This window comes from Dermacentor silvarum, chromosome 1 (assembly GCF_013339745.2).
Source record: "Dermacentor silvarum isolate Dsil-2018 chromosome 1, BIME_Dsil_1.4, whole genome shotgun sequence".
NCBI lineage: Eukaryota > Metazoa > Arthropoda > Arachnida > Ixodida > Ixodidae > Dermacentor > Dermacentor silvarum.
In genome coordinates, this window is record NC_051154.1 from 193836777 (window position 1) to 193853018 (window position 16242).

General features: G+C 45.9%; 1 protein-coding gene across 5 annotated transcripts in view; it reads right to left on the reverse strand.

Moving 5' to 3' along the window:
- The window catches only part of LOC119436591 (neuropathy target esterase sws-like), a 198537-nt gene that overhangs the window by 4865 nt on the left and 177430 nt on the right, over positions 1 to 16242 (reverse strand). For all 5 annotated transcript variants that reach the window (XM_049658821.1, XM_049658827.1, XM_049658826.1 and 2 more), the window contains one exon: positions 14445 to 14503. In XM_049658821.1, the coding sequence (XP_049514778.1) occupies positions 14445 to 14503 (59 nt within the window). The remainder of the gene's footprint in view (positions 1 to 14444; positions 14504 to 16242) is intronic.

Sequence of the window (16242 nt, forward strand, 5' to 3'; positions counted from 1 at the left end):
AGGCATGCCGTAGTGGGGGACTCCGGAAATTTGGACCACCTGGGGTTCTTTAACGTGCACCTAAATCTAAGTACACGGGTGTTTTCGCATTTCGCCCCCATCGAAATGCGGCCGCCGTGGCCGGGATTAGATCCCGCGACCTCGTGCTCAGCAGCCCAACACCATAGCCACTGAGCAACCACGGCGGGTATATTCAGCCAACTTTACTTGCTGCATGGTGTGATGACACAGCTGTTCGCCCTCCTCTATCGAACCTTTATCCAGCCACAACAATGAGCGTCTCACCCTCATTGCTCTATGAAGGTCTCATTGTTGCCTGAACGTAGACCAACCTTTAAAATTGTTTGCAGAAAAACTACACAACCCCCGAGTTGTGTCGTTTGGTGCACATATTACCAAAGTGCACTAAATAATGTAGATAGAAGTTTCATTAAAAAAGAAAATGCACATTGAGGAGGCCAAATTGTCCTCATAACATGATTGGAGACATTTTCACCCTTTAGTTTCACTCAACCAGACAGATTTCTGTCAAAGATGTTAACTGTAGAATAATAGAAAAGCAGGCGAGTTAGAAACTATCCATTTTTGGACAGTGCACAAACTACCAAAGACATAAGAAGACAGGACAAGTGCTGGTCTAACAACCGAAATTTTATTTAGAAGCAACAGACTATATAAACATTGAACCGGAATTATATGGATCACGTGTATGATATCACATATGGATCAAGTGTATATCACATTATCATGAACAATCAATAAAAGCAATCTCATCTGTCTAAAAGGCTGTGAGGTGGAATGCTCATGCACTCAGAATCAAAGCTTGAAATCTTTGTTGCTTCAATTATTAACCTTGTTTGTTGACAATTCTTACTTGGGACCAGAAGCACCTTCGAAAAAGGGGATCTATTCCATGCATGCTAAAATGCAATGCAACTAACCACCCACACCTTCCCTCTATAATACTGAAATTTCCTCAGTTGTTCGTAAAACGACCAGTCGCAAATGGTCGCTTTTCTCAAAAAGCGACGATTTTTGGCCAATCGCTCACTGCTCAACCAATCAGTGCCGCGCCAAAAGTGATGTTATGTGTTTTCGTCCGTCATCCTCCTGTGCCACGCCAAATGCAATGTCCATGCCACCATGCAGACTACAGGCTGGTAATTGGTGCCTTGCCTTGTGATGCTTGGACGCAGCAGTTGGAGCAACGTGTTGAATGTACGCGGTGGCATTCGCTGGAAGCTAAACAGCAGCAAAAGGAAGCACAACAAACAGAAACCCCCTTTTCCAGCTGCCGTTCTTTGGATGAGCACGCCACCCAAAGGTGAACAGCTGGCGAACATCTTCGCTTTAACAGTACTCGCCAATTCCCACGCAACGCGAACTAGAAATTACAACTTACTCTCGATAATACTCGTCATGCGCGTGAAGATCGAGCAGGAGGTGGCTTGCGTGGCCAGCCACTTCTCGTGAGTGGAGGCACGGGCGCACCAGCGTCGCGTTTTCTTTGGAGGCTTGCGCAGTGCCACAGCTGACACCACGGCAGAGCACATCAGCACAGGGACGACACTTCCTCTTTGCTCGAATCAAAATCCATGGCTGTTGCTGGAACGCGAAACCGATGTACATAGTGCCAGCAAAGTGCGCGTGAACTGCGTAGATTCCTAGAGTTCTCGCTGAGAACGATAATCTCCGGGATTGCGACTTGTAGGTCGTGCTCAGCCGGGCTTGCCGGTATGAGCATCGGTCGCCTTCAGTTGCTTTTTGGTCGCGAGTCACAAATGGCCGCGCGACCTCCTCAAGTCACCGATGTGTGAGCCTTCAGTCTGTGCTGGTCTTAAAGGGACCCTGAAACGATTCTGACGATTTTATACAAACGTACTGAGTCGTTAGAGTAGGTCCTTCTAATCATTCATTGATGCATCTAAGCGCTCCACGTAAAGCGTGTAATTTATTATAAGGTTTTAAAAAGGTACATCGCTACCGATCACAGCATGCCAAGCGGCTGAGTTTTGTGCCCAAATGACGCGATTTGCCCATAACACGTCACTGGGCCAACTATCAGATTGGCTGCCCAGGACGCGTCATCAATAATTTTTCCAACATTATGGTGAACAAATGTTGTTCGTAATAGTTTAGATGTTAGTTAATTTGTTGATATAAAAAGAAAGTAACAGAAAGAGAATGCACAAGGACATCTATCACTACACTAAAAGCACTTCCGGCCACAGCAAGTGTCGTCTGCTTGTGTTAAAACGTGCTCCGTGTTGATGAGAGCTGCGCGGTCAGTGTTGGTATTGTTCTTTCTTTTCGCAAGCACCATGGTTCGTCCTTGCGTTGTGGGCTGCAAACGTAGCGATCGGCGACATGTCAAGCTGTGACATCGCGCCCCGCTGCAAGGCAGCAGACTAGCGGAGTGGCTGCGGCGCATCGGACTTTCGGTATCCAAACCAATCCAAACGGCGCCAGCATCTATGCATTTGCGGCCGCCACTTCACGTCGAAGGATTGCCACAATAGAATTTAGCTTGTCCGGTATTCAGGTGAACACAAGCGTAAGTTTAATGGCCGTTTTACCACGTTTTACGTGATGAATGGAAGGGCAAACGTGAACTGCTTGCACGGTGCAGCCACCTGGCGGCACAAAGCTCAACCAAACAAACAGCTAATATAGCAGTAACCAAGTTTTTTCTACTTTGCTGTTGGCTCAAATTTTTGGCAGGGGCGTAATCTTGAACACGTCTTTTTATATGTTTCAAATGTTTTACACTTGCATACAGGAACACTAGATCTGTATTTGGCTGTTTAAGCTCTGCGCCACCAGATGGCTGGACCGTGCATACCGATCAGGCTGCATCATGTACATCTACGAAGCTCCATCATCACAGCGGTATGGAGGGGCTTTAGTTTACGCCTCTGGCTATCCGTCAAAACACCCAGCTCGCCTATGGTTACCGGAATACCGGACACACTCGGCGCTGCGACAGAACGCTCGCAACGCACGCGGCTTGCTCGCTCTCGCTGGGGATCGACGGCCGGGCGGCTAGCGGAGAGGTTGGAGAGCCTTCGCGCGCTGGCTTAAGACAACTGGAAGTAGACGACAACGTACGTCACAACATGACGTAGAGCCAGCGAAGGCGGAGCTTAGCTCCGATCACTCGGCGAACGAGTTGAGGAGGAAATGCATGGCTAGGGAGGAGGGCAACTTGTAATCGTCCGTAGCTCTCTTAATATGAGACGCTTCTCTTAAATTGTGACGCGAATTTTTTACTGTAGCTGTACCCTACACGTCTACAAAATTTGTCCGAACCGTTTTAGGGACCCTTTAAGTGAACCTCTTTGATGCCAACTTGAGTCACTGGGTATGTGCCAGTAGGTGTGTGCCGCTCTTCAATGAATGTCTTTGACACCAACTAGGGTAACTAGCTATGTGCCACTGGGAATGTGCCACTCTACAATGACGAAAAAGATCCCTTAAAATTGTCCGATGCAGTGTATTTTGGATGCCACCCAGGCTTCGCGGCAGCGGCGTTAGATGGTGCCGAGTGTTCTTAGGGAAGTGTATAAGAATCCCGCTGCAGTACACGCCTCATACATAACTCGTTTCGATGGTGGCAATACGTTCTGCCGCTATATTGATTCAATGCTAACGCATTACCGTCAACAGCCATCGTGAGATGGGTTCTGCCAATTTCTTTTTACAAATAAAAAGCTGGCATGTTTCTGTGCTTAGTTATGAAATGCCGGTTGATCTTAGAAAGCTTGTGGTAATGAAAATAGCCAAAAACACACATAAAACACATGGAAAATGATGTTTGTACACTGTATTTTCAACAGGACGGAGGCCTTACTAGTAGGCATTGCTTTCCAGCTTATACAAGGTGTTCATTCTTTATTTGAAACATTTATTAGAAGCCACCTGTGGCACATAGCACAGCCATATCAGATGGATTACTTGCATGACTAATTGCAGCGTGATAATAGCTAATAAACCTGAAGTGCCTGCAACTTTTCAATCTTGCACAAGATTATTCCCATCAGACATGACATGTCATGCTCAAGATACTTGAGCTTGCTCAACACCTGCTTGGAATGAAGGACAATTTTTTTTCCCAGAAGTTATGAGATATCAATTTCCCCTCCTCATCACTTAGGGCTGGTATTAAATGTCCTCATGCACAGGAAGTCTTAGTGTAGTATCCTGAGGAGCACGACATCCTCCAATGCCTTTTTCTATTTTCTAATGAAGGAATTTTGACCAATATTGAAAATTTAGCAGGTGAAATTAAAGGTGGCCTTGTGTAACCTCTTACCAGGTGCCTACAGTCATGTGCACAAAGTTTCCAACATCTGTGATGGTCTTAGCTGTTGTGAGCAATGAGTGTGGCATGATGCCACCGCACTGCTTTCAATAACTTCATGATGTTAATTTGAACATTTATATTGAGGTGCTGAACAGAGTAGCAAAGGTTTCAATAGAGCTGGTGCCCTGAGCGAGGCTGTATGTTTTTCCCACATAGACTGTGCAGACTTCTGCAAACATGTCACTTCCGACTTGTGGCCTACAAGTACCACAGATTTAAACTTTCCATACAATCTCTGGGTTGTCAAGGAGAGGTAAGCAAAGAGCCATCCATACAAACCAATACTGACTAAAGCCTGCAATTGTGGAAGTACTAGTGACCAACATCAACTAACACCGATGGATGAAAGTGAGCAGGCATTTCCAAAGCCACAATAAATCACTTATTGATGTTGAAGGCAGTCATTGAATAGCCTTTGCAAAAACGCAAAGAAAAAAAAAGAAGTCATAGTTTTGCTCTAAAGGCAAAGCATTGATAGTGATGGCAATGATGTACAGTGGAACCTCGATGATACGAATCTCACGGGGTCACGAAAAATATTCGTATTAGCCGAAATTCATATCATCGAAACACAATTAAAACTAGATAAATTAAAGAGTCAGAGGTGAACTCACTCAGGCACATGCACGTAAAAAGCATTTACAGTATAGATCACTTATAACGTAACCGTTTATAGTGAAGAACTGGCTACAATGCGGCCTTTTCCGACTCCCGTTTACCCTCCCATAGAACTCCATGTATACGCATACCGCTTACAGTGCAGCCGCGTGAGACGAAATACCGGTTATGATGCGGCTTCCGCGGTAAAATCTCGCCGACAAGGGCGGTAGCGAGCACGCTTCTCAACGAGGTGCGCCCACCGATGGGAGAGGACATAGGCGCCGACTACGGGGGGGCTCCGGGGATCAAGCCCCCTCCAAAATTTTCAAGGGGGGGAGGGGGGGGGGGGCAGAGCCCCCCCCCCCCCCCCCCCCCGCTTCTAAAATGTCAGTACCAGAGTCCTGTTACCCAAACCGTTTAAGGTTTCTTTTGAGTTGCCTCTACATTTTCCCTTACAATGTTATTGTGCCTAAAAGCTCACTGCATCATTGTTGACGCGGACGTGCACGGCTTTTATTCATAATTTCGCTTTATTTCTGAAAATCCTGGCAATAGGAAAATAAGCGCATTAGAAGCTCCAACGGCGGCTCCCTCATCCGTATTTTTTAACTCCAACATGTTATTTAAATTTCCAGTGTGAACACCATTTACAGACACATTATATTTCAATGTGTACACAGGACAAAGTTTATTATATTTTTAAAGAGAAAGAGCTAGCCAACTAATAATTATTTCTAATGATATGGATAGTCTATGTCTAGAGAATCAATATGTTGCTGTATGTTCAACTCGCTACAAAATGCTTTGCACACTTTTTTGACACTGAAAAAGACCTGCAGACTTCAGTGACCCCTTCGGCAGAGTCTTTTATCAACGGTGTGTGAAATACACATGAATGATATGTGTCTCAGCATTGCTTCTCTTTCCGGTAGGAAATGCTAGCGACCCATGAAAACAAAACTCATAATAATTTACAACATTTATTGGGGATGGAAACATCGCAACGTGCATGCAGAGGTCATATATATATATAAATAACTTAGTAACCGAAGTGAGGCCAAGCCGGATTCACTCGAAATCATGCGCATCATATCTTCTACTAGAACTCAGAAAAAAAAAGATCATTGCACCCCCCAATGATTACCAACAATTGAATATGGCACGTGGGCCGCGTAAGCGTCAACCGCACACAGCAATTTGCAGCTGCGGCAGGGCTAGAGGAGAAGACGCGTGCTCTCCTCCCTATGCGCGCATTTGATCACGTGACCTCCAACTAACCCGAATATTGACGGCGTGGGAAGATAATGTCGATCAAGCCGCCATCCTTTTCAGCTCAGTGTTACGCGCTTTTTCTCCCATCCACAGCGTTGCTCACTCTTAAGACTTTTGGACTTTATACGGAATATCACAGCGATGACGACAGCGAAAACTTGCCTGGGGTGTCGATACATGCAATTGCAGTCGCAGTAAAAGGAGAAATATAAAACAGGCGTCGAGCTCGCTTCTACCGCGGCTGCGGATGTGGCAATGTGCACCGGCTACAAACACAGCATGAGCACCAACGACAAAACCAATAGTGAGCACCTCGCTTATCGGTACTTCGCCCGAACCCGTCTGACGCTGAAAAGGAAGCGTATTTTCCACCGTATAAGCACCAGCGGAAACATAACACTAGGCGTGCGGGGAGACAGCGCACGCGAAGGGACCCCAGCCATCTCGGATGGCCCAAGCTTGAACTCGGCGGAGATTAACTTCAAAATGAAGCGCGTGACCCACATATGTATGGCAGAGGCAGGAAAAGTAGAAGTTGAGGACCCGTGTGTTCTAGCCGCTAGGCGAAAGAAGACCCCACGCCGCTATTATGAAGGTTCCTCAGCTCACGTGTTTCCATCAGCGAGTGACATGTACTGCCAGAGGTTCTATGAAGTACTTGACACAGTGCTGTCTTTGTTAAACAACAGGTATCCACCTGATATGTGGCAGCATAAGTCCCACATTAAGCAGCTTGCCATAGGGAAGGAAGACGAAGCATATATAACATAGTTATACGGTGACGACCTTGAACCAGGACTCCCGATTTTTGACAGAGATATGCTGATTGAAATTTTAAGCCAGCAAAGGTCGGCATCATTGCACACATTTGGGGACGTCGTGCACATGTTTACGGTGGGAAAGGGTGAACACCTGCGCAACCTTTTGCCGGAAATGGCCAAGCTAAAAAAATTGCGTTGTCCATACCGGTCTCGTCGACCACATCTGAGAGGTCCTTTTGCCACGGTGGCCGCATTTTGATGGGGGTGAAATGCGAAAACACCCGTGTACTTAGATTTAGGTGCACGTTAAAGAACCCCCGGTGGTCCAAATTTCCGGAGTCCCCCACTACGGCGTGTCTCATAATCAGATCGTGGTTTTGGCACGTAAAACCACATAATTTAATTTTTTTTGAGAGGTCCTTTTCTTGCCTTCAGTGACTGAAAATGTACTTGCGGTCGACGACTGGACAGGCCCGTTTGAACTATCTGGCAATTTTTTCACGCAGACAAAGAACTGTCCCGCCAAATTAAATTTGCATAAGATTTCCGACGACTTCATTTCCAGATCAAATGCCCTTTTTTCAATGATGTTGAAATCATCGCATCAGACAACGAACTGATGTCTTTAATAGGAGAGAAAAAGGCACCAACTTACAAGTCAAAACAAACCACCTGGCTTAGAAAACAACGCAAAAAGTTATACAAAGGAACGAAAATGGGCTCCAGAACAGCGCAAGCAGAGTGAGGGAATTTGGGTAAGAAAAGATGCGTGGTTGCGCTATTTGTAAAACTCCCTAGTCTATCTGTGCATATTCCTTATTAATTTTTATTTGTCGTATGCTGCATTTGCCTCTCAATAACACAATCCACGTTGTTCCTATATTTGCTATCGAGTCCTTTGGCGCTTTCGAGATACCGCTGTCTTATTTATTTATTTGTTATTATGTTTATTTATTTGGGCACCTGATAATTTTTACTCTATAATCCTTTGTTCTGCCTCCAGAAAATAAACGAAACCAGTGGCATAAGGCATGCTTTGACATGTAATGAAACTATGGCGTTATGGAATCACATTATACTTACGCTAATAATTCTAGCCATAAGTTGTGGTCAGAAATTGTTATATATCGTTTAATGTTTATGTATGTTAGGTCTTATCTTCTCAATAACTGACCTTTCGTCAGGAAAAGATTTCTTGATTGTATCTTTTCTATTAAATCTTTTACAAGGCGTTACATTGCTTTTTCATAGATGTGTACTTGTGCGACTTAATACGCACAAAACACATGTATCTCCCTAACGTGTTTAACTGAAACCGCTTGTCGCATGGCTCAACCAAGAGAAGCCAGTCTCTTGGCGGTGCGAGGGGACTCAGGCTGTAAAACTGAGTTGTCTCCTACTCTGAGGTCTTGCAAACACTCATATAAGCTCGTCACTCCAGTGAACAATCTTTTGAGGTCACAGGAAGTTTCCAGTGTAACTGTTAGTAAAGGTTATGTATATATATATATATATGCATACATGGGTGGGGCTCGGAAAACTGGTCAGGCCCCAGCCCCCCCTGGAAAAAATGAAAACTTTCCGAGGAGATCAACGAGGGCGATACAGAGGAGGAGCATGAGACGTGGAGCATGAGTCCAAGGGCGTCGTCATTGCGCGCCTTATGTGCCAGTAAAAGCGCGCGGGGGATGTGCGCCTTCACGGAGAGTGAACGCACAGCGGAGAGAAAACGCGACTTCCGTGGCGCGAGAGGCCGTGGGGCTAAGGGAGGGAGGGGGAGGGGGGCGTGGCGACGCTGTGCTACGTCACCAAATACGTATCTTGCAACCGAGCGCAAGGGTAACTGGCGACGCAATCTCCCATGCGAAAGGAGCAAAGCGGGAAGGTAGCGCGGGAGGGAGGGAGTGGGGGGGGCTTTTACTCTGCCAACAAATGCGTTCTTCTACTTTGCGTCTGTGCCGGCTGTCGGTGTTGTCGCGCGCACCGTATCTTGAAAGCGATCTCCACACGGCTCTGACCTTTGTATGCGCCGTGCTTACGCCGCTCAGTTTCCGTTGAAGCGATAGACCGCACGAGCCTTCGCTTGCCGCGGCGGCTGCGCGTGGGGAAGAGCGGCCGCCGCAGCGAGCGAAGAGACAAAAGGAAAAGCACAAAAGCAACAAAAGCGGCGTCGCTTCAAACTCTTGGCGCCCAGTCGCGGCTTCCGCGCTGTCCGGCGCCGCGTCCGTGCCTCCTCACCAAAAGAGAAAGGGAAAATGCACGTGACTGCTCGCTGTTCTCTTTCGCTGCCATCGGTGGGGCGGCATTTATTCGTATCAACCGACGCGGCTCGAAAATTGATTCGTAACAACCGTTCTCTAACACGTTGCAAAGTAATGGGGCTCGGCCGGGATCTCAGAAAAATTCGTATCATCCGGAAATTCGTATTAGACGTGATCGTATCATCGAGATTCCACTGTATAAGACCAACTACACAAACTAAGGTTCACAGTTTCATCAGCCGTATAAATTGCAGTAAGCTTTCACTTACTAATTAAATTAACAAGCACGGAGTCACGCACACACAGGCAAATGTCATGAATAGATTGCACTCTATGACTGCTGGTGTTGTTACGTCCCAAATCAACAGGGCGCATTCTTTGGTTGTTTCCATCGAGGCAGCCCCTTTCATCAGCGTCGCCCAGACGGCGACAGTGCCCGACACCGTTGGTGACGAGCAAACAAGCACCCCAAATTGGCAGCGCGCATCCTTTGGGTGTTTCCTCCGATGCCACCCCCTTCATCAGCGGCTGCCTACCTGGCGACAGTGCCCGACACCGACCATGACAAGCTGACCGTCGCGGAAATGCCACTGATTGATGCGAGGGGCCAACTTCGTGGATTTACTACCGTTGGAACGGCGACGATCTCGGTTTCCCAGATGGCCATACAGTTGGGGCAAATGCGAGGGCAAGGGTGCAACATTAGAGGCGGAGTTCTGTGAACAATACGACCCCTCTGATTGGCAGCACCAAGGTCATCAGATTCCCTAGTCGGGTCAACTACGGAAGACGACTGTTTTGTACAAAGTGGACACCTTGGGTGCAGTGGTGTGTCCTGAACTGTTCTCATGTGTGCAGAGATATGTAGTGAGCAGACAGTCAAAGTGCTCCTACATAGAGTGGGCTTCCATATCTGGAGCCACTGTAGATATTGTAGAAGAAAGCCATTTTTCCCTTGCTCTTATTCCCGGATGTACTCATCCCTATGGCTGAAGGATCACTGGCCTAAACGCTACTCCGAGTCCCAACAGCGTGATGAAGAGCACAAGCAGAGGGGAGCGAACGTTTCGTGCTTCCTCTTACTTCAACACGTCTCCGAAACGCGACCTCAATGCCTAGTATTGGAGATCACGCAACCTCCAATACTAGACACACAAAAACAGTGCACATGAAGCAACCAGCAATCTCGGCTCGTCCAATCTTTGCATTCACTGCAGATCACTATATGGCACGTGGGCCACATATGCATTTAGCCACGCCAACAGCCATGCGCAGCCATGGCTGGGCTGAACCGTGGGCTGAACCACGAGCTCAACTTCTGCCCCACTTGTGTGCACTTGATCACGTGACCTCCAACATTAGGTGCGCAGTTGGATGGTGCGCATTAAACCACAGTCCTTTTCAGCTCATCCTTGCATGCTTTCTCTCACACTCGCAGCATCCGGCGCGCGGGACGCTATCTTATCGAACTTGGACTTTATACGAAACCTCACCACAACGCTGATAGTGGATATTCACCTGGAGTGTCCATATATTTGCTACCACAATTAAATGCGAGTGTAGATTGGAGGCCATATGTTGCAACGACTCATTTTATTTTTCTTTTAGATGTGAAGCATCTTATGGTCGGGGCTATGTCACTCCCTACCTCCATCCATCTGCCCTGCGGCGTCCACACCCACACTTCGCATGCGCATCCTCCTCCCCCTCCTCTCCGACGCTCCTCACCCGCACTGCGCATGCGCATCCTGATCCCCCTCCTCTCATTGTCTCATCTCCTCTCCTCTCGGCATTCATCCTCTCCTCTCCGGTGCTCCTCTCCTCTCCGGATTGCGCAACGAATGGCAACACCTGCGGCTCCGCGCGCGATAATGTAAAGCAGCTTAGGTTAGAGGTGCGACGGTAGGCGCTGCATACTCTGCTGGGGGGCGCCACTGTAGCTCGCGGTATAATGACGCGCGCGCGCGCTCCGCTCCTCTCATTCTCCTCCCGCAACGCCGCGATGAGTGCCACGGACAGCGCCGCAGAGAAGAGGGCTCGAGCCGCTGCCACGAAACGGCAACGACGCTGCGACAGGCCGATCCTGAACTTCGGGCTCGTGAAGCCGGTAGCTATGTACCTCAACCTAACGGAAACGACGAACTGAAAACTAATGGGAACTTGAGTCGGACCCCATGGCTGCTTCGCATACTACTCAGGGTTCCCCTATGGGAAGATGGTGTAATTTTTTTGCCTTTCATTACTGGCTTGGACGCCAATGTGCCACCAGTATCGCTGTGGCCAGCATGTTTGTACAACGGAATATATTTTTTTTCATATGAATATACTGCAGGCCCTTCACAGCCCGTGCAGGAGTGGTACAGAAATGTAATGTATAAAAATACCATGGGGAAAAGTCGATAATAAATGAAGAATGGCAAATGAAATGTATCGTTATAAAATATGGCTACAGAACATAAGTTGGGATGCTCTGCCCCCAATGTGCCAGGTATACGTGTGCCGAGTGCCTGCAGATGCGCAAATAGTCTAAGTGAGTGCACATCGCAGTAGTGGGTAAGGATAGGCTAAAACGCTGTAACAATCATCCCTTCATAATTACTTCCTATGTGATCAAGGCGAACATCCAAGATTTGAATTATGTGGAATGTGCACGTGTAGGCCCCACTTATGTGCCTCATTGGCTGTGCGTACCTGCAACAATGAAATATTCTTTTCCTACGGCTACCGTGGTATTTATAGTTTCATTATCAATTGTCATCACTGCACCTGCAAATTTCCTAACCCTATCCCACCACAGCATTCTCTGACATCCTCAACTGCATTTCCCTCTTAGAGCACATTGTTATATATTCGGTTATTAACCGGTTATCTGTTATCTACATGATGTAGATATCATGTAGATATCATGATGGTTAACTACATGACCTGCACAACCTTTGAAGACAAAATCTTCTTTGGCGGCTGCACACGAGTCTAGTGTACTTGGAATCTGGGTATCTATCTGGCCTCTTGGTTAAAAAACAGCCCTTTCATGCCTCCAGAGCGTCGTAGGGGGTCGTAAAAGATATATAAAAATTTAGGTCTCAACGAAACAAGAAGTCACAGAGTAGGTAAAATTAATGGTACGGGTGTAATTAGTGCCAATATAGTAAAAATTACCCACATTAGGCACACTATTTCATAGTATTATTGGCTGTGTAAATTGCAGTAAACATTTGCTTACTAATTAAATTAACAAGCATGGTGTTACGTGCACACAAGCAAATATTAACAGATCTCACTTGCTGTCACAATGCCGGCATGATGAGTGTTAGCGTCGGGAAGCAAAGGCTTCGTGCTGCCTCTTGCTTCAACGCTTCTTTGTAACTTGAGATTACGTGACCTCCAACACTAGGCGAAGACAGCGCACATGAATCGACGAGCCATCTTGGCTCACGGGACCTTTGCACATTGTCATTCTGATGATTACCGCCAAGATAGGGCGCATGCGGGGACAGCCATGCGCTGCCATGACCAGGCTAGAAGAGAGGTGCGCTCACCTCATTACCATGTGCTCAGCTCCCCCCCTCCCCGCCTTTGTGTGTATTTGACCACGTGACCTTCAACAATGGTTGCGCAGGAGGATGGCGCGCACCAAGCCACCATCCTTCTCAGCTCAACCTAGCAGGCTTTCCTTAGCACCCACAGCATACGACCTGTCACCATCTTATTGTACTTGTACTTTATACGGAACCTCAGGGCAACGCTGAAAATTCACCTGGAGTGTCCATATAATTGCAAAAAAAAAAAAAACAAAAGAAAGAAAGCAGTAGAAAATTTGATGGAAATACATATTTTTCTTCCAAGGTACCTTTTCTCTCTGAAATGATCATTATGTTAAGTACCTCTCGCAAATTTGTGTGATTACACGTGATGTTTGGATGTATACAGGAACCTCCTGTAAAACATCACTGGTCACTCTCCTGAGCTAAGGAGCACCACACAATTTACAGGAACCACGCCACAGAAACCAGGGATACCCTGTCATTCCAGGAGTGGATTCAAAACATTGGACAAAGATGGTACATTTATCTTCATGTTTAAGAAAAAAACTTTGCTATTGTTAAAACAGGACCACAACAGCTAAGGTTGTTGTGCAAGGCCACATGTCTTGCCCCATGTCCTAGGTGCACAATTGCAAATGACAATGCAAGGATGTACACAACCTGAGTGGTGCATGCAAGTACTATGTCCATTACTGTTTCACCAAGGAACTCGAACTGTTTGATTATGAATGCATATGCCTACAGGACGTTAGTGGCTTTTCACTGCATCTTATGCGACGGTGGACACTGCATTCAAGTGACCCTGCACAGGACCCTTTGAGAAAAAGAAGCATGTAAGACAAGAATGCAAGTCTGGACAAATAACAAGCTGCTGACAAATCTCTGCCCAAGAGTGTAATTAAAATCTGAATTAAATGGAAGAAAATGGATGTTTCAGTCTCAGCTTACTTCTGGCCTTCGAGTTTTTGCAGTGAAACTTTGCACAGAGGTCCCCCCCTTCAGGTTTAGTAACATATTTCAATATCTCAAAAATGTAAAAACAGTTAGGTATAGTATACATTACTGCTCCAGTCTACGAAATGAATGGACATAACTTCACTGCTTTTCTGCACTGCAATGTGTCATGGATATTCAGAAAGCTAGAGAAGAAGTCAACCACCAGCACACGATGCAATGGTTGCACATCCTTTACACCTGTTGGGCAGAAATTCCTGGATGCCAGAATAATTTGAATAAAAGCAGCTACTTTAAAAAAAAATTTAAATGGCAATTTTTTGCCAGTGACTGTTTTTCAGCTTTTTTTTCCCCCACTTGATCTGAAAATTTGAACTTTAGAATAATTAGCAACCTCGTTTTCATTCAACACTAGGGCTTGGATAACGTACAACTATTCCAATCTGTTTTATTCCAAATCCACCATAAGTCCTCCGTGATTAATCAAAATGGCTCACGTCCAGCCCATACGGGCGGGCACCGTGCCCATGTGGACAAGGCCCGAGCCATTTTGACCCATCGCGGAGGTATCATGGCGGATTTGGAATAAAAACAGATTGGAATAGTTTTAAATTATCCCGGCCAAGCACTAGCACAAGGTTTAAAAAAATAAGAAAGAAGGAACAGTTGTCAAGAGAAAGTGACTTGCCTTTTCTGTGTCCGTCACAAAATCTTGTTCACTGCATTCATATTCGTCGTCATCAGACACTGAAAAATACAATTGAGAGCTTAACATGTATCAATTCTACTACCCTACTATAAAGAAGCAAAGAAGCAAATCTGCTAATCTGCAGCAACTGTTTTCAATCACACAGATGTGCCCCTGCCTAAAAGCTTATTACTAAGTAGCACAAGCCAAAGGTAAAGACCAACTGCAGCGAAATTTTGCATTGTAATAAAAGTCGCAGTTTTCGTAAAGGCAAAGCATTGATTGCGATAGCAAATTATTAGAGAGCTATACGAAGTAAGGTTAGTAGTTTGGCCAGCTGCATAAACTGCTGTAAACATTCACTTATATTAACTAAATTAACAAGCACATTGTCACGTGCACACAGGCAAACACAAACACATCTTACTCTATGACTGTGGACACTCGCGTGATGAAGAGCGGCAGCAGTGGCAAGCGAACTTCCATTTGTGCTGCCTCTCGCTTCAATGCGTACTATGTGTGTGAGAACACAGCGCACATGAGGCCATCAGCTATCTCAGGTCCACTAGCCTTTGAACCCACTGCATATTGTGTACAAGATACAACGCACGCAGAAGTGCTCAGCCGCCGTAGCTGAAGTAGAAGACGGCGTGCACCCTCCCCGCCTTCCTCCCTTGCGAGCATGAGAAGACGTCACATCAAGCCACTATCCTTCTCAGCTCACCCTTGCTGCATACGGTGCGTGGCCGTAATCTTATCGCACTTGAACTTTATACGAAACATCACGGCAATGCCGACAATGACGGTAGAAATTTGCCTGGAGTAATTTACATTTTTACCACTACCAATATTTATTTTTATTTTAATTTATTAATTTATTTTTATCACTACCAATATTTTTATTGCTATCACAATAAAAATATTGGTAGTGATATTGTAGCTGCAGAGAAAGTTCAGTGTAAAATTTTATGAAATATCTTGCAAAAATTCATGTTTTCTATACTGAAGATGGGAAAAAGCATTGCTATTACAGCTTGATGATGGAAGTGACGTGGAACCAATTCGGCCTGACACAAAGCGATATGTCTGCTTGTTCTTTGCACATATAGTGTATGCTGCTTCTACAAATAGGCCAGTACCATTGCCCAGGTGGCACTGCAAGAACGCCAGCCAACAGCAACCTCCAGGCTGCATTTATGGGCTTTGAGCAGTACAATACATTAATGTTTCAAGCCGTTGCACACACTGTTCATTGCAAAGGAAGGAAAATGTTGTGCCAAATACAGATATAGCACATGAGAAGTTGATACAGTTTCACGGTGTTGCTGCTTTTGAGCACAGCTGGTTTCCCAACATCAAGCTGTGACAAACTGTTGCGAGGCTCATTTGCTTCATGCACAGCAACTCAGAACCGCAACCCCTGAACAGCATTTGTGTTTGCACGAAAACATTGCTTAGACGGAGAAAAAGCGAACACAACTGATTTGCCACAGTGCCATTCATCTATTACCGCAACATATAGAGTGACAGTGTTATGTAACAAGTTTCTTTTTCTTGTCCTCAGTGATCCATATTGCAACTGCATGCATCATCCTATGAGCGCTTAAATGCCCATGTCACATGTAAGTCTTCAGAAATTGACTTTAAGACCAGTAAACTTTTGTCACATGCAGTTAAAAAAAAAACTGCATTAAATTTTGTTTTAGAGGACTCAATGATGATTTTTGCTTCCACTTTCCAAATGGCTAGGCTAAGGATGCCTTTCTGACAAGCTGGAACACAGTCCCAGTAAATGCAG